Source organism: Eptatretus burgeri, chromosome 10, assembly GCF_056783735.1.
Source record: "Eptatretus burgeri isolate ZD-2024b chromosome 10, Ebu_testis_v1, whole genome shotgun sequence".
NCBI classification, from domain to species: Eukaryota; Metazoa; Chordata; class Myxini; order Myxiniformes; family Myxinidae; genus Eptatretus; species Eptatretus burgeri.
In genome coordinates, this window is record NC_140970.1 from 99,878,396 (window position 1) to 99,900,884 (window position 22,489).

The 22,489-nt window shown below is 44.0% G+C and overlaps 1 protein-coding gene across 5 annotated transcripts; it reads left to right on the plus strand.

Moving 5' to 3' along the window:
• Nucleotides 1-22,284, plus strand: LOC147019269 (diphosphoinositol polyphosphate phosphohydrolase 1-like). 5 transcript variants are annotated; one of them, XM_085899620.1, is made up of 5 exons: nt 7-361; nt 2,308-2,418; nt 6,266-6,310; nt 6,468-6,552; nt 21,621-22,284. In XM_085899620.1, the coding sequence occupies exons 1-5, from the start codon at nt 266-268 to the stop codon at nt 21,806-21,808; spliced, it is 525 nt and encodes a 174-aa protein (XP_085755746.1). In that variant the 5' UTR covers nt 7-265; the 3' UTR covers nt 21,809-22,284. The 5 variants fall into 5 exon arrangements, with proteins under 5 accessions (XP_085755750.1, XP_085755746.1, XP_085755748.1 ...); XM_085899622.1 differs by having other exon boundaries at nt 14-361; nt 21,651-22,284; XM_085899623.1 differs by lacking the exon at nt 7-361 and adding an exon at nt 5,555-5,765.
• Nucleotides 22,285-22,489: the final 205 nt, after the last annotated feature.

Below are 22,489 nucleotides of genomic sequence, written 5' to 3' on the forward strand. Positions count from 1 at the left end.
TGGGCGTGTCTCCGCTTGTGATTGATCCGTGAGGTGCTCACGTGACGTGATGATATAGCGGTGTCTCTCCGTACTTTTTTTGGCCGCAGAAGTTTGTTGCATTCCGATTGAATTACATGATAAAGTTATTTTTTGAAAATCGTGATAATTGTGCGGGGCGTCGGTAATTCCGAGCTGAAGTAGTTGGACGAGGCGGTGTCGGTCATGCTCGCACCTCGCCGCGGTTCCGTTTTGCTCGTGCTGGGAGCTCGACATTGGCGCCATCATGACGAAAAAGATGAACCAGACTCGAACATATGACGAAGATGGGTATCGCCGACGGGCAGCGTGTGTATGCCTGAGTGGGGACAGGGACAACGAGGTACGGATGGCGCCAAAACACACATCACCCACCTTAACATGTCTTTATCACATGAAGCTCTTTTCTCCACTTTGACACAACTAAACTGGAACTCTTCGTGGCTTCTCTTCTTATTCCTCAATTGTGTTGATGCTCGGGGAGGAGATCATAGCCCATCCGGACATCCTCCATCCATCCCTCATCTTCTCCCGTCGACCCACAACCCCTCCCTCCCTCCCTCCCTCCATCCATCCATCCATCAACCGACCATCCCTCCCTCCATCCATCCATCAACCGACCATCCCTCCATCCATCAACCGACCATCCCTCCATCCATCCATCCATCAACCGACCATCCCTCCCTCCATCCATCTATCAACCGACCATCCCTCCATCCATCCATCAACCGACCCTCCCTCCCTCCATCCATCCATCAATCGACCATCCCTCCATCCATCAATCGACCATCCCTCCATCCATCAACCGACCATCCCTCCATCCATCCATCAATCGACCGACCACCCCTCCATCCATCCATCAACCGACCATCCCTCCATCCATCAATCGACCGACCACCCCTCCATCCATCCATCAACCGACCATCCCTCCATCCATCAATCGACCGACCACCCCTCCATCCATCCATCAACCGACCATCCATCCATCAACCGACCATCCGTCCCTCCATCCATCCATCAACCATCCCTCCATCCATCCATCAACCGACCATCCCTCCCTCCATCCATCAACCGACCATCCCTCCCTCCATCCATCCATCAACCGACCATCCCTCCCTCCATCCATCCATCAACCGACCATCCCTCCATCCATCCATCAACCGACCATCCCTCCATCCATCCATCCATCAACCGACCATCCCTCCATCCATCCATCCATCAACCGACCATCCATCCATCCATCAACCGACCATCCCTCCCTCCATCCAAACATCAACCGACCATCCCTCCCTCCATCCATCAACCGACCATCCCTCCCTCCATCCATCAACCGGCCATCCCTCCCTCCATCCATCAACCGACCATCCCTCCCTCCATCCATCAACTGACCATCCCTCCCTCCATCCATCCATCCATCAACCGACCATCCCTCACTCCATCCATCCATCAACCGACCATCCCTCCATCCATCAACCGACCATCCTTCCATCCATCCATCAACCGACCATCCCTCCCTCCATCCATCCATCAACCGACCATCCCTCCCTCCATCCATCCATCAACCGACCATCCCTCCATCCATCAACCGACCATCCCTCCCTCCATCCATCAACCGACCATCCCTCCCTCCCTCCATCCATCCATCAACCGACCATCCCTCCCTCCATCCATCCATCAACCGACCATCCCTCCTTCCATCCATCCATCAACCGACCATCCCTCCCTCCGTCGACCCACAATCCCTCCCTCCATCCGTCAACCCACAATCTCTTCCTCCCTCCATCCGTCGACCCACAATCCCTCCCTCCATCCGTCGACCCACAATCCCTCCCTCCCTCCTTCTGTAGACCCACCCTCCCCCTCTCAGTAGACCCACCCTCCCTCTCTCTGTAGACCCACCATCCATCCTTCCCTCTGTAGACCCACCATCCATCCTTCCCTCTGTAGACCCACCATCCATCCTTCCCTCTGTAGACCCACCATCCATCCTTCCCTCTGTAGACCCACCATCCATCCTTCCCTCCATAGACCCACCATCCATCCTTCCCTCTATCTGTAGACCCACCATCCATCCCTCCTCATATCTGTATACCCATCATCCCTCCCTCCTATCTGTAGACCCGCCATCCCTCTCTCCATCCCTAGACTGACTCACCCACCAACTCCCCCTTCATCTCCAGACTGACTAATTGACTGACCGACCTTCCCTCCACCTATCAACCAACCCCTCCCTCTATCCAAAGACCAACCAACTTATTTGAAGCATATCATGTGTTGCTTCTCTCTGAGGTTTTACTCGTGAGCAGCAGCCAAAAGCCAGAGCACTGGATCATCCCAGGGGGAGGGATGGAGCCAGATGAAGAGCCAAAAGTGGCTGCAGTGCGTGAGGTTTGTGAGGAGGTAAGAATTGTCGTGTGTACTGGTTGGTGGACGTTCTGCACCACACACTGCAAAACTTGAACTTGTGTCATTTATCACTTGGGTGCCTCAAGGAATTGGAATCCATTTTCTATTATCCATTTTATACTCATTAGCCTCGCCCAAAAGGGTGATGACTCCTCTGTAGACTCGGAGCAGTGCCTGTTTGAAAAATGTTCCCGTTCAACCCACACCACAGACAAGATCTGATTGCATATTCTGCTTGGGAAACCTCTGCACATGCCCATGGAGTGCGTAAAGTCACATTGTCGTATCATTTTTACTTTGCACGCCCCACACGTAGTGAAAATCCGGATTAAGCAATCGGTTCACTTTCTGTCTCTGTCTGTCTGTCTCTGTGTCTCTGACAGACGTCAGTCGACAATCGAGTAACTTCTTGATTTCAATTTAATTTTATATTTTGAACACCACAACATGAACCTGCAATTTAGCAGTACTTTGGCTCTGAATTTGGCAAATTGTACAGAAATCATTCCAAACAGGAAACTTCGTGTTTTAGGACCGTCAAAAAGGACAAACACAACAGAACGAAAAACTAATTTAACGCATCAAACAAGGTGGCGTAAAAGATGCTGCATCAACAGCGGTAGACTTCTGAAACAAGTTTATTTCAATTTATTTTCTCCAGCCTTTGAAAGCATTTTATTTTATTTCAATTGATTGAAATACTTGAACACTGCAGCAAGAACACGTATCACCTGGATGACACTTCCAAAACCTCCAGTTTAGCAGTACTGTACTTTGATGGAATTTTGCGCCATCTCGACCAATCAAATTTTCCGCCCGCAGTCTCTGCGTTGGGGAATATCGACATTCAGACAAAATCGCAGCTTGTAGGAAATATAGATCGTGCTCAGAAACGCAAAGCAAGTTTTTGAATGATCCTTCCAATGTCCTTTTTTACAGGACGACGTGACTCATCCCATCGATTTCTCAAAGAATGATGGGTGTTCTGTGAACTCTAGTTATTTTTTCTTCTTTTAATTATTGGTTATTGTTTGTGGTGGGATCATATTCCCAATTGATGATAACTGCAGAGGTATGTGGTTGTAACACACCTATATCTTGGTGTTGAGCGTTTTTATTTTTTCGACTGGAAAGGTCAATCATGAACATCATGAACATACATACATGCCTGGTGTTGGCTTAATGGTTAGGGTAGTGGACTGGGGATCCAGGAATCCTGAGTTCAAATCCAACTCGGATGTTGAACGAATACCAGGTGGGGTTGACTGCCTGTCATCCTTCCGAGGTCGGTAAAATGAGTGCCAGCTTGCTGGTATCCTGTGTCGGAGTGGCGACCGGTCCAGGATTGTGTCCAATAGCCAAGGAGACTGCTTCGGCAGCACCAACGCTCTGCACAGAGTATGGTCCCAATGGATGGAATGGATGGATCATAAACATAGCTGTATTCCATACCATCATATTTTATCATGATTCTGAGTCCATGGCATGAGCCACAGTCCATGGATATGGTAGATAATTGAAACGCAGTGAGTAGTTTCTGTATCTCCTCCTCTTCACGCTTCATTCTGGGTGGTGCTGCTTCTTTGTGTTGTATCGACATGGTCTGAGTTCCCAGTCCCACACCGGTCTTTCAGCAAGTTGTGTTGTTGCCGCAGCGCCCTCATGGTTTTCTTGATACCAGTCAAAACAAATACGAAATAAAATTGTGGTTTAAAAAAATAAAATAAAATAAAACTTGTGCTGATTGATCTACCTTGAATAAAATTGAAGCTGACGTTTCGGGCCTTAACCTTTGTTGTGGCAAAAGGGGGCACTACGTAGAAACTGGTACTGTAGAACACCATGTGTTGGCTTTTTCAGACAATGGCACCTGTGAATTTTGAGTCTATGTTGATTGACAGTTCCGGTACCATGTCTTTTCAGACTTCGGTAAATGCTTGGCTTTACTACCTCCATCACCGAAGATGGACGGAGGTTATGTTTTCACCTCTGTTTGTCACCAAAATCTAATCAATTTGTCCTTGACACACACGGAACCTGTCCACCAAATTTAGTCCGAATCTGTCCATAACTTTTGAGATATCCTGCTCACAAACAAACGAGTGGATCCATAACCTTCGGTAGCGGACAAATTGCACCAAAAAAAAAAAACCTTCAGTGATATCATTGGTATCTTTTTCTTTTTTACCCTCGCCGAAGGAGAGGGTATTGCATTTAGGTCCGTCCGTCTGTCTGTGTCTGTGTCTGTCCGTGCAGAACTTTCATGCTTTTACTCCGCAACCGCTTGTCGGATTGAGAAATTTTCACCATCGGTGTGATTACTCACGTAGAATGTTTTAATCATAATTATGACGTCATTGGTCACGTGATTTGGCAGCCATATTGTTTAAAAAACAAAAAAAAACCTTCAGAAATCTTCTCTAAAGTGGCTGAACAGATCGAGGTGAAACTTTGCACGTATGACCGCCTATCTCTGAGGAACAAAAGGTTCACACACGTCATGCATCACATGGTTTGGATTTACCCTAAAACCTACAAAAAAAAATCTTCTCCAGAACGGTTGGACAGATCGAGGGGAAACTTCACACAAATGTTCCCCAAGCATTGCGTGTTCAGGGTTGTTCAGGAATAATTGATACGTCACATGGTTTGACAGCCAGAATTATTTGATTTTTTTTTGATCTAGGTTATTTTAATTTTTTTGAAAGGCTCACTTAGCTGTACCTGGATGGGTTTGAGGGTGGAGTTGTCGCAGCTGAAATGGGAATCCTATCCAGGTTCCTCCTGATGACTTCATCATTACTTTTTGCTTGTTCGGGTTCTTTCTGATTACTCCAATGCAGGACTGTACCGATTTGGTCTTCCATTTGATTGGAATTGAATTTTTTCTTTTTTCATCCCATTCTAAATTCAATTGAATAATTTTTTTTTTTAAAACGTCACGGGTCAGGGTCAGGTGTCCAATCAAAGTAGGATGTCTTGGTACCTGGTCATCACTGCCAGCAGTTATAAAGTGGCAGTTCGAGTTATGTATATTATTAATTACGTAACACACCGGATCTCCAATAATACGTAATTGTTGTTGTTTGGATTGCCTTGTGTACTGTTATACATTTTCTCTTGCTTCAAGGAGTACAGTAAACCCTTACATATCGTGGGGGTTACTTTCCTGGACAATGTTGTGGTATTGAAAACCGCGATGCACGGAGTACGGTCCCAATGGATGGATGGATAGCTCCAGCTCGCTCTTGGATGCTGTGCAATCCAAAGGTCTCAACATCCATAGGATCTCAGGCATAGATGCAAAGGCACAAAGCTTGTTGCTGTCTAATTGCATACAGGTTGGGAGCCTTTTTGTTTCATACCGCCTCTTCTCAACTTGCTCCTTTATTTTTCAGCCCTCTGTGTCTCCCCAACCCTTTGTTAGATGTCGGTGTTCTTCTGGTTTCTCCCTCTTTGTTAACCTTGTAAAACCCAAACTTGCTGCTCACTTCCATTCTTTTGCTTCTCCTCTTTCTACCCATTAAATTACCTTCCTGACTCTACCGCACTCACTTGCAACCCTACACCTGATCTTCTCTACCTCCATTTTAACCCTCCATACTCATCCCTTTTACTTTTTGTAGCTTCTTTCCTCTCCTATTCTCCTCCACCCCCCTCTATAAAGTCACTTGTATCTGGTTTGGTTGTTTGATCACCATCCTGTTGTGAGTGGTTTCTGTCTTCTCTTGTATCCTCCATACCTTCTTTTTCCCCAAACCAAGGTTAGTTTTTTTTTTTTTTTTTAAAGCATTCGTTTTGTTTTTATGCATACCTCTTATCTTTGTGTTTGTCTATGCAGGCTGGAGTGCAGGGTACATTGGGCCGATTGCTTGGTATCTTTGAGGTGAGAATTGCTGTCTTGAACTGCCAGTTCTATTACATCTGTTAACTTCATACCAATCATTCCCCCATGAAAGATAACAAAAACGTGTTATTGCCTACTTTGGATTTCATTCTGCTCACATCATGTAATTTGTCTATCCTCATCCACATTCCACAAGGATCAAGATCGGAAGCATCGTACATACGTGTTTGTTTTGATCGTCACGAAATTCTTGCCGGACTGGGAAGATTCCACAACCGTTGGTAAGCAATGAAAGTCTCTTTTGTTATTCCTAAACTGGTTTTCTTACTTGTATCACATGCCAAGACATTGACATTGATTACATGCATCGGTCATCTGCCCTCCATCATACTGGCGATAACCTACCTTCCTCTCTGAACGTTCCCTGTGCCTTCTTTCACTTACTTTTATATTGCAAGAAAAGAGTCTGCCCATCAATAACATATTGTCTCCTTCAACATTACAACACGTGCCTTTGTATCTCAACAGTTGATCAGACTACGTATATATATATATATATATATATATATATATATATATATATATATATATATATGTTAAAAAAAAAATTGGGCGGGGGGAGGAGGTTATCTGGCTTTCCAAGACTGCTGGACGAAATGAGTTAAACTGGTGGTTGTACTCGGGGATTGGGGAGGAGGGAGAGGTACCTGGGAAGGTTTTGGGCTATTTTCAAAAAACAAACGAACAAAGAAAGAAAAAAAAAAAACCTCCTCACCCCAACAGTGGTTTCAGGGTGACGGGAGAACACGAATTCTCCATGTAAATGTGTATCGTATAGTGCCACTCCCCCTGGTGTAAGAGGGTATTACAAGTCAACAAAATACCCAAATTCTCTGCATGAAAACCATCGACGTCATAGAAGCGAGGGAATTGTCATACTGTTTTTGTTTTTGACTTATCGGCACTCCTGAACCACTACATGAGTTGAAAACTTGTGGTTGTATGTGGGGGTTGCACCGGTGTAGTTTTGGGGGGTAAAAAAAATAAAAATCATAAACCCTGGGGTTCAGGGTCAGAGAAGGACCCCGATTGTATTTATGTAGAAGTGTATCGTATAGCATCATCAAGTGAACCTTGTTACAAGTCATCATTCAACTATATATGAGAAAGTAAAGTGTGTGTGTGTGTGTGTGTGCGTGTGTGTGTGCGTGTGCGTGTGTGTGTGCGTGTGCGTGTGCGTGTGCGTGTGCGTGTGCGCGTGCGCGTGCGCGCATGCCTGTGCCTGTGCCGATCTTAAAAATCATTGAAAAAGAAAAAAAAACAGAGCTGAGCCAAACTCCACATCTTTGCATATGTGGTACCCATTGTTAGGTTAAGCGCACAAAAATAAAATCCCCCAATGAGGAGTGGGGGGGGGACTATTTATGATTTTGCCTGCACACCTGCCACATTGAAAATGGTTTACTGATGCCTGCTGAAAATGGAGATTACTACCCATTCCTCAAAATATATTTTCTCCACTCCCCCCCCCCACCACCCCTCCGAAACACCTGAGGGGAGTGGGTGTTTCCAGTTGATTAAATATGCTGGGATACACCATAAATGGTAGGGGAATTACCCATTCTGTAAAGACAGCCTCTTTGCTTGTATACAACAAAATGGAAACACGAGCAACACCAAAGTGGGAGAGGTTGACAGCCTAACAACAGCTTTTTTTTTCTTCTTGGTTTTTTTTTATTTGAGGGGAGTGTGGGGGTGTGAAAGTAGAGGCATTTACAAGAAAATCATCATCATGTACCCATGCTCTCAACAGAACATCGGTCTTGCCGTTGCGGTTTCTTGGCTACAGTTATAATCTTTGAAGGTTCGCCACTCCCACAGAGGAAGTTGGGGCAGGAATTGGTCATAACCTGTCCACAACTTTTTTAGATATCGTGATATATATACAATATCTATAAAAAGTCTACACCCCCTTTAAAAATTTTCACCTTTTGTTGCCTTCTAGCCTGGAATGAAATTTCATCAAATCAGACTTTTTTTCCACTTTTATTTACAGATCGTAACACACAACTTCGAAGTGAAAAACAAATGGCACAAATTTCATAAAATTAATTTATAAATACAAAACTGGAATATCTTGGTTGGATAAGTGTCCACCCCCTCATAATAGCAATTTAAATTAGCTCAGGTGTAACCAATCACCTTCAAAATCACACACCAGGTTATTTGGTGTCCACCTATGTTAAATTGTAGTGATTCTGATTATTTCAAAATAAATCTGGTATGATAATAACAGAATTCAGAACAACTCAGGATGTTCGGATCCCAAGCCCACCACTCCAGCCATTAAGCCAACACCAGGCATATATGTAACCATTTGCATTTTAAATGGCCTTATTTCTTTACTGTATTGGAAGGTTACCAGCCTACGATTAAACATCGGAGTCCCTTACCCCAAGCAGACTGGGAATCTAAATAATCTTTATAAGGTAGAATATTATTTTTATATTCTCTGTAGCTTATTAAAATACATATACTCAATATTAAGGGATCCTCGTGCATTAAATATTTTTCTGGATGGAGCAAAATGCAGAAAAATCCTAGAGGAAAACCTGCTGCCCTCTGCAAGAAAGCTGAAATTGGGACGGAAGTTCAACTTTCATCATGACAAAGACCCGAAGCACACAGCCAAAGCTACACTGGAGTGGCGAAGGAACTAAAAGATAAATGTCCTTGAGTGGCCTCGTCAGAGCTCTGACCTAAATCCAATCGAATATAATCTGTGGCATGACTTGAAGATTGCTGTCCATCATCACTCCCCATGTAGCTTGATTGAGCTTGAACAGTTTTCTCCAAAAGAATGGGCAATTATTTCCCAATCAAGGTGTGCAAAGTTGGTAGAGACCGATCCCAACAGACTCACAGCTCTAACTGCTGTCAAAGGTGCTTCCACCAAGTATTAACTCATGGGGGTGGACACTTATCCAACCAAGAAATTATAGTTTTGTAGTTTTAATTAATTTTATGAAATTTCGAGAATTTGTTTTTCACTTTGAATTTGTGGGTTACAATGTGTAAATAAAGGTGGAAAAGTCTGATTTGTTGCAATTTAATTCCAGGCTATAAGGCAACAAAAGGTGAAAATTTGGAGAGGGTTGTGGACTTTCTATAGGCACTGTGTTTTTGTTTTTTTGGCCCGATCCCTCAATTGTGATGTCCGGATCGTCATCAAATTCCAATCAATTTGTCCTTGTCACACACCCAACATGTCCACCAAGTTTTGGCCGAATCCGTCCATAACCTTTTGAGATATCATGCTCACAGACAAACAAACAAATATACATCTCTCCAACTGGTGGATATTTTACATTATTGGTACCCTACCGGTTTTACCGGAGGGGACTATTGGTTTGCTCTCCATCTCTCCATCTCTCCATCTGTCCATCCATCCATCCATCCCACCTGTAGTTTTTCACACTTCCCCCCCCCCCCATACTCTTTAACGTATTCAACTGATCCTTGGTACACGGTTTTATTATGATAAATTGCAGAACAAGTTCAGGTTTCAGGGTGTTTCGTCAATTTTTCACAGTTTTTTGTCCTTTTTGAATTTAGAAAATATCACACATTATACATGGGTCAGTGATCAGCTGCCCTGACTCCACCCCCACGGCTTTGCACTTATTGGTTAGACAGCTGCCCTGACTCCACTCCAATAAATCATGTGCTGCCATTGCATGAAGCAGCACAGATCGACAGGCCTTAGGCCTGGGTGTTGGTCCATGGCCCACTGCAATTGCAATGATTCCAAGTATATAATCACGATGTATTATATATGCACATAAGCCATACGCATGTTTTTTGCTTTGTGTATGTACATTGGGTTATTACCCTCGCCAGAGGAGAAGGTATTGTATTTGGGTCCCTTTGTTTGGCTGTTTGTTTGTCCACACAGAATGTGAGTGTATTAATTACATTCGACCCTTTAGAACCTTTTACAACCCTGAGATCCATGAAGGTCCCAAAGACCACGAAGACTCACAAAGACCCTAAGATCGCTCAAACTCTTGAGCGTCTTCGGAACTCTGAAGTCCCTTTGAGGCCCTGAAAACCTTTTAGACCCTTCATAACCCTGGTGAACCTGGTGTTGGCTTAGCGGTTAGGGTGGTAGCTTGGGTTCCTAGGCTCCTGAGTTCAAACCTTGTTTCCTGCTGAATTAACACCAGGGGGGTTGACTCAGCCTGTCATCCTTCTGAGGTCGGCAAAATGAGTACCAGTGTAGCAGCCAAAAGGCTGCACATGGGGGTATTGACGGATTTATTACAGCGCGTGCGCTGTATACAATTGCACCGAGTTTGAAATGTCCCCGGTGTCTCCCGCGTCTCCGGTGTCCCCCGTCCCCCCTCTCCCCCCCCCCCACGTGCCTCAAGACAGCCAATGACGGCCGTCCGGTAGATGGCAGTGCGTAACCTAGACGGAAATAGCGAGAATTGATGGAAATACCCGAGTATTTCAATGGAAATTTGTGAAACTAATGTGTTACAGTATATATGTGAAAACCATTTAATTTATTGCTTGACGGGAAAAAACCAAGAAATGCGCCCCTCTCATGTACGAATGAACGAAAGACGTCATTTCCGCCCACCATGGCATTTCGCGCCGAAAGACGTCATTTCCACCCACCATGGCATTTCGCGCCGAAAGACGTCATTTCCGCCCACCATCGCATTTCGCGCCGATCGCCGAATGCTGAAAGCTAACTCCTTCTTATGCTATCATTCTTTTGCGGCCCCCTGCCACGCTGTATCGAACGATTTCATTCCTTCTGTTGTATATAAAGGTGCTTATCACAATAATAACAAGATTTTTACATTTCAAATATTAAGTCCGCTTTTTAATTGTTTTTCAACTGAAAAAGCATAAATTGCATATTTTAACATTAGTGTACTCATTTCCTTCACCACACGCGCTGTATTGAAGGATTTCACTTTTTAAATCTGGTATTGGTGTGGTGCAAGCATGATCGGCCGAATGGCTTCCTCCTGCACGTAAAAATTCCATGTAAAAACCCTAAGGACCCCAAAGACCCTGCAAACCTTTTAAACCCTTTAGATCCCGAAGACCCTTTAGTCCCCAACACACCTTTTAGATTCTTTTAGACCCTTTCAAACCCTGAAGAGCCGTAAACTCCATTCTACCCTTTAGACCTTCACACCTTTCAGACCTTTTAATACCCTGAAGACCCCTTTGACTTTTCGGCCCTTTTTGGACATTTTAAGACCCTTTCGTCCCCTTCAGACAATTCCGACCCTTTAGACCTTAAATTACACCATTGAGACCCCTTTGACCTTTAGACCTTTAGATCTTTAGACCATATAAGCGTGACAACTTTTCAAACCTTTGACCCTGACACATATATAACGAGACAATTTATACCTTTCATTTCGTACATCCTTCAATTTATCTGCCACACAAAATACACCACACCAAACAAGTCCTGGTGAGGGTCTGCAATCTCTGATTGCTCTTTCTTGTTTTCAATATGAAATGGGAAAAGTCGAGAAACGATAGAAACATGGTTGGTTGGAGAGGTTGTTCTTCTTCATTTAGGTTCCAGTATCAGCTGGAGTGTATGTTGAAGCAAATTAATTTATCTCTGGCTTGTTATCCTGGTTGTCCATATTGGTTTCTCATCGACAAAATATATATAAATTAATGAAAAATTATTTTCATTTTATTTTGACAAATGGAACCAACCAAACAGGTGGGTTATAGGGTTTCTTCTTCTTCATTTTAGTTCTCGTATCGGCTCAAGCATGTCTTAAACGCAAACATATTTTTATCTCCCGGAGATTTATTGGGACCGGTCGGGGACGTGTTGCAAGGGCATTTCTCACTCTTTTTCAGTAATATTCTGTTATACCCATGCTCATATTTTCAATCTTCTCACAAAATTTATCCTAATAACGCAAAAAGAACAGACATTGCCAAAGCTTTTCATCTTGCACTCAGGGCACATCCCCTGAGTGGCTCCTGTGGACATGGCAGGCTTGTTGATATATATGGACGTCTACAATGGAACAGACGATGCTCTGTCAACCGACTTCAACAAAGGAATCTCGCAACGTGAAAATACACAAATATTGTGCCAGCTATTATTTACATGGGAGCCAGATGTACTTGGCAGACTTCCTTGAGGGAGACACCGGACCTGGTTTGATTGCTTCTTAACAGTGATGGGAAGGTCATATCTGGGGATCATGAATGCACAGGCTAAGTTTATTTACTATTAATTATGTTGGTGTGGTGGGCGTGGGGGGGGGGCGGTAGGCAAGTTGGGAGCTGTTGTGAAGATTTTTTTTTGTTATTCGGTTCCAGGGTCACAAGAGAAACTACATTGTTACTCGGTAAAGCGCATACCTCCGCCACAATGAACAGTTTCAGCTTCTTTTTTTATCCCAATGATAGGCCTGATCCGGATCTTCGCCAAAATCAAATCATTTTGACCTTTTCACAGACCAAATCTTTCCTTCAAGTTCCGTCCAAATCCGTTTCATAACTTTGTGAGATATCGCGCTTTTCATCATTTTTTGACTTTATCTCTCAATGCTGAAGAATCGCTTCAAAGAAATTCTGGTATCCGGATGTTCTGTGATTAACGTTCAAGTAGCACTATGCGTTCAGAAGAAACTGCATTGCCGAGTTGTTTAATTTCCGGATGCGGATCTTCTGTAACTGTCCGTCCCCGAACCATTCAGTCTTGGGGCGAGCCCTGACAAACCTTCTATGGAACCTTTTTGGGTCCCAGACGGTGTCCTAAGGTGGGTGGAAGGTTTCATAAATACCTCAATACAATTATGATTTTGAGTTTCGATCCGTACGATGTTGTTCCCTATCCAGATATAATGTCAGAATGACATTTATATTTGTTCATCCTCATGTGTGTTTAACATTTTATTTTGTTATCTTAATTAATGGTCTGGTATTAATTTTTATTTGGAAAGATGCTGTTTGGAATGAAAATATAGAAAGATTTAGTTTAAAGGAGAAGGAAATTACGTGAGGGTTTCCATCCGTGATATTCGCGGATTTGGCATTTGCAGTTTCGCCATTGACATCATTGAAATATTGTTGTGGGGCCGGGACATCGGCCGCAGTCCGTCCGCTGGATGGAGCCGCGAGTCGGCTCGACAGATCGCTCGGAATTCAGATCGTCGCCCCAGATAAGTCCGGAGTCGACGGGTCCTCTATCGGACCGAAATTCGCCAATGGATAGACCACGTGGGGTAGGGTCGATTGCCAATTTCAATTTACCTAAATACCCACGTGGTCCACTACCGGAGAATTTCACACTTGACGGAACTCGTACGGAAATGAGCCGCTTAGCACGCTCGTTCTGTGTGCGATTCTGAGCGGTTTAATCGCTGAGACCCGGCTGACTCGATTATCCTGTGACAACGGCAATGGCCAGCTAATCCCTCACACGCAACACGCTCAGTCAATGCAAGACTGGACACGAACGAGCTGAAAACATTGAACAAACGGGGTTTATTTATACGCAATTGGGGAAATGAAGGGAAGCACGCAAGAGCAGAGCTAAACCGATTATAAGAAATGAAAATACGAATATATATAGCAAAAGCACTTGTACAATTCTCTACTTGAAGACGGGGCTCCAGACACACACAAATACCCCAAAAATGACCGGACCAGTTGGTCTTTATTGAGACCTAACTCGGACCTGCCCGCCTCTTGCGGTCTTCAAGGACCAGGTCCTCGGGGCCGAACTGGACCCCTTGCACGATCTGGAGGATCCAAGCTTGCGAAGCCGGCAGGGCAAGGGCTGGCAGGAGAAGACCCTCCGTCCGCAGACGCTTCCCAGAGCTCGTACGCGACCAGGACAGCCGGAGAACCACGCACGAACGCGCAGAAGAACAACGCGCAGAACGACAGGAGAGCCACTCAACCACCACACGAGCGCGCAGACCGCGCCAGACCCAGAACTCGAACGCGCAGACCGCGCCTATAATTATACCCCCCCCCCCCCGCTTCGGAGGGGGGGGGCTCGCGACCCTCCCTCTCTCACTGGCTGGTCTTGGCGCGCAAAGTTGCTCTTCGTCTCTCACTGGCCAGTTTTGGTGCAAAAATCCTCACCGTCCCTCTCACTGGCCAAAACGGGCGGCAAACCCCTCGATTGGCCCGGGGGTGTGGTGACATCACGCAACCCCCGTTCCTCCTGTCGCAGGCCCGGATTGGCTGAGTGGCAGTCACCCCACTCGCTGCACGCCGATTGGTCGTGGGCCGCTTCGTGGCTCCTCCCCGAACTCCGCCTTATTCCAAAGGACCGCCCCTTACACAGTCGGGGAAGTTGAGCAACATGTGTCTGCAGGGGCTCCGCCCACCCCTGACGTCGGCCAGAGCTCGGTGAAGGAAGCGAAGTGACGGTGAGAGAGATGTGGCGTCATCGGCGTTGATGTCGGTGGTGTAAAAATAAACCTGACTATTAAAATAACTCCACAGCGCAGGAACATTTAATTACCCATTAGACTATGGTCGGGACCCTAACTGGCAATATGTACTTACCGATATAACTGATCTAAAGGACCTGTATGTTGTGTGCTCATGGCTTCCAGATTCGCAACAATATTACCCACCTTACTTCTGTTGCGGTCAGCTGCAGTAAGTTTTTTTTTTTTTTTTTTTTTTTTTTTTTTTTTTTTTGCCCAAGTCCTTCACGAACCGGCTGCCCATGCCTGATGTTCGACTCGAGGTATCACAGGAATATGGAATTTATTGGTTTATGGTTTGGCATTCGCCGTTTCCACATTTTGTCTTTGCTGTTTGCCTCCCTCCTGTGCATAGCATGGATGCCTCACTGGTGTATTATATATGCACATAAGCACTATGCATGTTTTCACTTCATATACATAACCTGGGTTAATTTTATTATCGGGAGCGATCGAGTCAGGTCAGTTGCTTAGACACCTCCCAAATAAATGGACGTGTCAGAAGAACGTGTTACATACTTGGAACAAGATCGCCTGTGGGGTGGGTACTTTGCTATGCTATTAATAATCACAAAGATAATAAACATGACCACCTCCGCCCCATTCCCTCTCCGGGGGCTCCCGTAGGGAGTGTGTGCTTCTCGTAATGACAATTGTATGAGATTGTTTATGTGGAAAGAAGTTGAACATTTGTACACAAGCCTGTCCAGGCTGGAGTTCCTCAAGGTAGCATTCTGGGCACTGTTCTTTTTCTGGTTTTCATCAATGATCTCTCCGACTCTGGAAAATCCTCTATATCTCTTTGCTGATGACTCCACCCTCTGCCGTACCATCGGTCATCCCTCAGACCGGCAAGCAGCAGCTTCTTCGCTCACTGCAGATCTGGATAAAATCACAAACTGGTCCAACACGTGGAACATGTTTTTCAATCCGGACAAATCTCACACTCTCACTATGTCTCTCCGAAAGGACTGTTTAGAACCCCCCCCCACCACCCCCCATCCACTTTCTCAACAATCCTCTGGAAGAAGTCCTTTCTTTCAAGCTTTTGGGTCTCCCTATCTGCCATGACCTTTCCTGGGAAAGCCACATTTCAAACCTCCCCTCCAAAGTCAGTTGCCAACTGGGAATCCTCCGTCATGCAAAGTCCTTTCTCAGCCCACCTGAGCTCCTGACCACTTACAAAGCTTTCGTCCACAGTCTGATGGAGTACTGCTCTCCCCTCTGGGCTGGTGCTCCTGCCTCCCACCTTTCTCGGCTTCACACTGTGGAAACCAAGGCATTTCGGATCATCGGCATCTCCCGCAATGAGGCTGAGTCTTTGGCCGTCTCACTCTCTCACCGCAGGCTGGTCAGTGGTCTTTCTGTCTTGTACAGTCTCCTTTCCGGCCTCGCCCCCCCCCCGCTCTCTCTGCGATTTGTCTCCACCACATTTCCGCACGGCGTTCAAGGTCCGCCAACAACCCCCTTCTGGTAAAACTACCAAAATCACGAATCGCTGCTCACCTTCACTCTTTCATTGCTCTTTTTTCCCGCCTTTGGAATAAACTCCCTCACTCTATTCATTCCCATTCTTCCCACCAGGCCTTCAAAATAGCTGTTCACCACCACCTCTTATCATCCCCCATCCAAATCCTCGATCTTTTCTACCCCCGATAATCCACCAAGCCCACCTCCATCAAATTCCCTGCTTTCCTTCCTGAAAGTCCCTGTAATGTCCATCTTGTATTCCCCGTGTTCCCCACTCCATCCCTCTCCCTTCCACAGATCTCCTAATGTCTCTGTTCCCCACTGTTTTGTTCTTCCCACTCCCGCCCCTCTTGTGTCATGCCCCCCTTGCTGTTCGTTGTGTGTTCGCTCTCATACGAGCCTCGACAAGGTATACAAAAAAAAATTGTAGTTTGGGTTTGTGTAATTGTGTTTTTATTACCCTCGCCAGAGGAGAGGACATTGCCTTTGTTCTGTTTGTCATTTGGCAAAAAAAAAAAAAATTTTGCCAAGTATGTTGATCTGTTCCGTTAGTTTGTTCGTTTGTTTGTTTTTTCCCGCTCGCCTACAACCCAAACAGCTCAGCCCATCGTTTTGAAACTTTCGGAGATTATAGGTACCGTCCCTGTGATGGTCGATGTATGGTCAACATAGGCCAGATTTCTAAAATTGTCAATTTTCATCCGATTGACTTGAAATTTGAACGTGACTTTCATATCACCTCAATGAATTCAACCACCAATTCTTTTTGAGTCAACATCGGCCAAAGGTCAACATCTGAGGTGGAGTTTCTAAAATCCTCAATTTTCATCCGATTTACTTGAAATTTGCACATCAGGTCACTGAATTGAACCACTAATTATTTTGGAGGTCAGAAGGTCAGCATCGGCATAATTTCTGAAAGTGGGAGATAGAGCCAAAAACTATGTTTAGCATGATCTATCAAAAGGTTGTGGACGAGTTATGACAAAACTAGGTGGATGAGTTGGTTAGGTGACAAGAACAAGCCGATTGGATTTTGGTTCAGATCCAGCCCATCAGTGGTATACAAAACGTAAACTGCTCAGCCTGGTGGAGTAAGGTATGTGCTCTACCGAGTGCCGTTATACTTTGTTATGTTTTGCCGAGTGCTGCAATGAGTGATTTTTAATCTGTTTGTCTCTGTCTGTCTGTCCGCACATGATGTAGACCACAATTTATTTTTATTTATTTCAACCAAGTTCCTCTTTAAAGTATTACAATTTGAATATGAGTATTTCTATAAAGTATGTTTGGTACAATTAGAACGCGTTTACGTCTGTCTATAAGATACATGCTATAAAACCACACAAAACAAGTCTTTGATTGCTCATTCTCATTTGTTGTTGTGCGACAGACGTGAAAAATGTCATGATAGTAATTCATAAAAGGATTGTGGTGTCATTCCTTTTTTCTTTGAATTTCATCCCAAGATGTTTTTTGTTATTATTGTTATGCCTCCGTTGACGAAGTCGCCGGTGGCATGACGTTTTTTGGGTTGTCTGTCAATACGTATGTCCATGCGTCCGTCTGTCCATGCTAATTAACCTCCGCCATCTTCGAAGATGGATGGAGGTTACTGTTTTTACCCCTTTCTGTTTGTTTGTTTGTTTGTGAACAGTATTACGGAAAAACTCCTCGACGGATTTCGACGAAACTTGGTGGGGGGAGGGGAGGTTAGGTATGGTCCAAGGATCATGCCATTAAATTTTGGACTTGGTCCCCCCCCCCAAAAAAAATTGTTAGAGAAAATTTTTTTTTTTTTTTGCATTTCTACATGTTTTAATTGATTTCCAACCCCCGCACCCAAAATTTTTTTTCACCCCCCCCCCAAAAAATTGAGAATTTTTGTTTTTCGCATTTCTACATGTTTTAAGTGATTTACAACCCCCCCCAAAAAAAATTGTTACCCCCCACCCCAAAAAATAGAGAAAAAATTTTTTTTGCATTTCTACATATTTTAAGTGATTTCCAACCCCCAAAAAAATTGAGAAAATTTTTTTTTTTTGCATTTTTACATGTTTTAAGTGATTTCCAACCCTCCCCCCCCAAAAAAAATTTAGATAAAAAAATTTTTGCAACTTTTTTTTCAACAAAATTTCGACTTTTTTTTGCATTTTTACATGTTTTAAGTGATTTCCAACCCCCCCCCCAAAAAAAAAATGTTGGATTAAAGAACTATAACTCAACCACCAATTCTTTTTGACATCAACATCGGCCAAAGGTCAACATCTGAGGTGGAGTTTCTAAAATCCTCAATTTTCATCCGATTTACTTGAAATTTGTTGACTTTGATGTCAGCACTGTTGACATCATATTTCATGAATAAGATATAAGGTTCACTTGAGTGACCCAGCAGTATTGGCGGCGGAGGTTTTGCACTCTCCCGAGTGCTTCCCCTCTAGTTTTCTCTGTTTTCTCTGCAGTCGCTTATCCGATTGACACAACATTTTCACCATATGTGCGACTACTCATGTAGAATGTTTTTATGATAATTGTGACGTCATAGGTCACGTGGTGTAGTAGCCATGTTGTAAAAAAAAGGAAAAACTTTGGACCTCTATCTCCGAAACCGCTCCATGGAAAAAGATAGGAACTTAGCACATGTGAAGTAATCCTCATGGGAAACAAGTGTGATTTATTTAATTTTTTTGATGTTGGAGGTGGCTTCGTTATGACATCATAATTGCATACGTCAAACGCTTTATCCGATCGGAATGAAAAATTTTGAGGGTCATCCAAGGCTAAATTGTAATTGGCAAAAAAATTGATGTCATCGGTCACGTGGCTTGGCAGCCATGTTGCTTTTTTACATCAAAACCTTCAAAAATAATCTCCGTAACGGCTGAACAGATCGAGGCGAAACTTTACAGGTATGATAGCTTATCCATGAGGAACCAAAAGTTCTCCACCGATGATGTCATAGGTCACGTACTGTAGTTTGGCAGATATGATTTTTTTTGAAGAATAAACATTTTAAAATCTTCTTCTGCAGAACGGCTTGACAGATCGAGGGGAAACTTCACTTACATGTTCCCCAAGCCTTGGGGATACCAGGGTGTTCACAAATAATTAATAGGTCACATGGTCTGGCAGCCATATTGGTTTCAACGAAATTCTTTAAAAAAAAATCTTTTTCTTGAACTGCTTCATCAGTCGATGTGAAACATCACAGTTATGATGGAATGGACGTGTGGAATATACCTTATAAATTTCAACCTGATCGGACACATGGTCTGGCAGCCAGAATTATTTAATATTTAAAATCTGGGTTCAGGGATTTAAATCAAACATGGTACAAGTATGTATGATGATGTAATAATGTGGGCGGAGTTATATCTGGCGACATCATGACGTCGAAGGTTGTCGTTCTCGTTTTTGGGTGGTCGCTGGACTACCCTTATTCTCAGGTTTTCCGTCTGTCTGTATGTATGTAATGGACAGCTCTGGAGGCCAGAGGAGTCAACCGATTTTGATGAAACTTGACTGGTAGGTTCATACCAGGATCTAGTTATATGCTTTTGAGCACCGTTACTATGGACCCACCGTTGCACAGCAACGGGACTTTGAAATTTTTGAAAAAAATCCGAAAAATATTTTTATATATTTTTTTTTTCGAAAATCAAAAATCGGCTTCCGTGTTTTTATGCGCACTTTAATCCTCTTTGGCAAAAAATTTCAGCCCGATCCGTCAAAAACTGTATGACTAGTATGCGATTATATAGCGACCACCCATGTCGCCTACCGGCTTGTTTCTTTGTTTTTTACATAATTATGTTTATTCTGGCCCATTTTCCTTTATAAATAATGGATTTTGTCGTAACTTGCAATCCACGAGGCATTGCCATTTACGGCAGACATTGTTTATGGCAGATTGAGTTTTACGATGGTTTCTCAGTATGCACATGCGTAAATGTCATTCAACAGCTTTTGCAATATTGTTTTTTTTTTCTGTGGTACCGGTACAATACCCAAGAGACTGTCCCCTCTTCCCATTGTTATCGTTGCGATCGCTTCAGCCATCATTTAGCTCGGCTGTCTGCCACAATTGAGAGAGTAAGCATAATTTGGCGATTTTGCGATCTCTCGATTTGGTACTTTAACCGTGTATTGTGGCGTCTTTATCAGTCATCTTCGTTCTGAAAATACTCAAATAAAAGTTACGGCTTTTAAAACTTATGACTTCAGTCTATTGTATATGTTCAGTGTATCATTCCATGCACATTTTATGAGGCGGCCATATTTTTCCCATGCCATCCTGACGTATGGAGTACCACGATATTCCATGACCACCATACTCCATGATGATAGCTGCAATTATATTGTACTAGTGCGTGGCCGTACGTGCAAAAAAAAATTAAAATAAAAAACTTTCAAACCGCGTGCCAGAAACAACAATGACACAGGCCGTTCCTTCGAACTCGCGTGTCCGTACGTGCGTGGCCGTACGTGCGAAAAAAGATAAAATAAAAACAACAACTTTGAAACAACCACACAGTCCGTTCCTTCGCTCTCGTAAACGACGACTGGATTGGAGCATTGTGTTTATCTATAAATTCGCATTAGAAATCGAGAAATTATTAGAATACAGTAAGTCATCACTATCCGGAAGTCCGTACGTTGTAACCCGTAATGGGGAACGCGGCTGAGGATCTCTTCCCCAACGGCCACGCCTACGCAGCAATGTGTCCTGTCATTGGTTTGGTAAATAAATGGCCATAACTTGGGAACCACTTGTCCGATTAATATCAAACCTTGAAAAGGCACATACTCAGGTCCCCAGCAATATACCTGGCATGCTTCAATTAGATCGGACCAGTGGTTGAGGAGAAACGGTGGACACACACACACACACACACACACACACACACACACACACACACACACACACACACACACACACACACACACACTGCTGGAATTATAGATAGATGATGATGTAAAAAAAGAATTTGCTAATAATCTTTGAGCTCTTGTCTACGACTTTACAATATCAGAAAACCCCAATAGTCTGATGAACAATATAAACAGATACTGATGAAACAACTTCAATACGAAGAAAGGTTCGTTTAAATTAACCTGGAATATTCAACAAGATGCTCATAGTTGTCCATGAAATGCCAAAAAAAATCCCAACATGTACAAACTATTTGTAATTGGTAAGAATACTACTTGCACGATTTACGCATGGGTTGCGTTTATTTTGGATCACCCTGTATATCGTCTGGCACCTGGCAATCTTATCACAAACAGACATTCTTCCCTCAATGCCTGCTTCTCATTTTCCCCCGAAACAGTTATGTGCCCCGAACCTATTCCTCTGCCATGACATGCAGCGTGGTCCCTGCCATCTCGCTGCCCATCAGGTCGGAAAAGAGCCTGGTTCTCGATGGAAGAGGCAACAGCGGCGCTGGGATGTCACAAGCCTGCGCAAGCCGGGTATCTGCAGCACCTACGACAGAATGAATCATTGGGTCATCCTAGCTCCTTGGCTGCTCCTCCCAGCACTTCCATAATTAAATGAAGCTTTTGCAGCGTGTGGATTGTTTTGGTTTGGGAATACGCTGAAGCCTGATGCAACAATGTGAGTGATGCAGGGAGAAGAGTGAAATTTGAGTACAATGTACTGTATTGGCATCTCATGCCAAATCAACGAAGTGCACATAAAATGCATGGATCCTCTCACCAACCTGTGTGTGCGTGCGTGCGTGCATGCATGCGTGCGTGTGTTTTGAGCCATGACATAAAGTTTTGAGTGATTACGTATTTGCATGGCCTGTTGTATTATTGTACAGAAGGCACAGCTGGAGCAAATTTAAGAATTTTCATTTATTTCCTCGTTTCCTCCAGTTTTCCTTCACATGGTTTCTTTCTTAGCTCTTACTGTTTATCCTCTTTTGTCTTGCATTGTCCTTGTTCCTCCCTTTTTTCCCTAGTCTCACCCATTATTTCTTCTGTTTCTCATCAGTGAAGCTGAATAAAAGAGGATTCGAAACCCAATTCCCTGATGTTTATGATTGTAATTAAAATTATGGATAATCTTATCCATTAATTACTAAATGCATGCTAAAGTGGTTTCCTCTCAAAAGGCAGGGGATTATGGACCGGTGGGAACACAAAAGAGGCACGGTGAGTGAACGTGCGCTCTTATTTGATGAGCCTGCCATTCCTCCGTCGAACTGCCAAGATGCTATCCATGCATCTG

Bases quoted from the DNA above. Each gene is read 5' to 3' on its own strand.
- LOC147019269 (XM_085899620.1), top strand. From the start codon at position 266: ATGACGAAAAAGATGAACCAGACTCGAACATATGACGAAGATGGGTAT. The intron at 2,419-6,265 runs GTAAGAATTGTC...TTGTCTATGCAG, and splicing joins TGCGTGAGGTTTGTGAGGAG to GCTGGAGTGCAGGGTACATT. The intron at 6,553-21,620 runs GTAAGCAATGAA...CATGACATGCAG, and splicing joins GGAAGATTCCACAACCGTTG to CGTGGTCCCTGCCATCTCGC.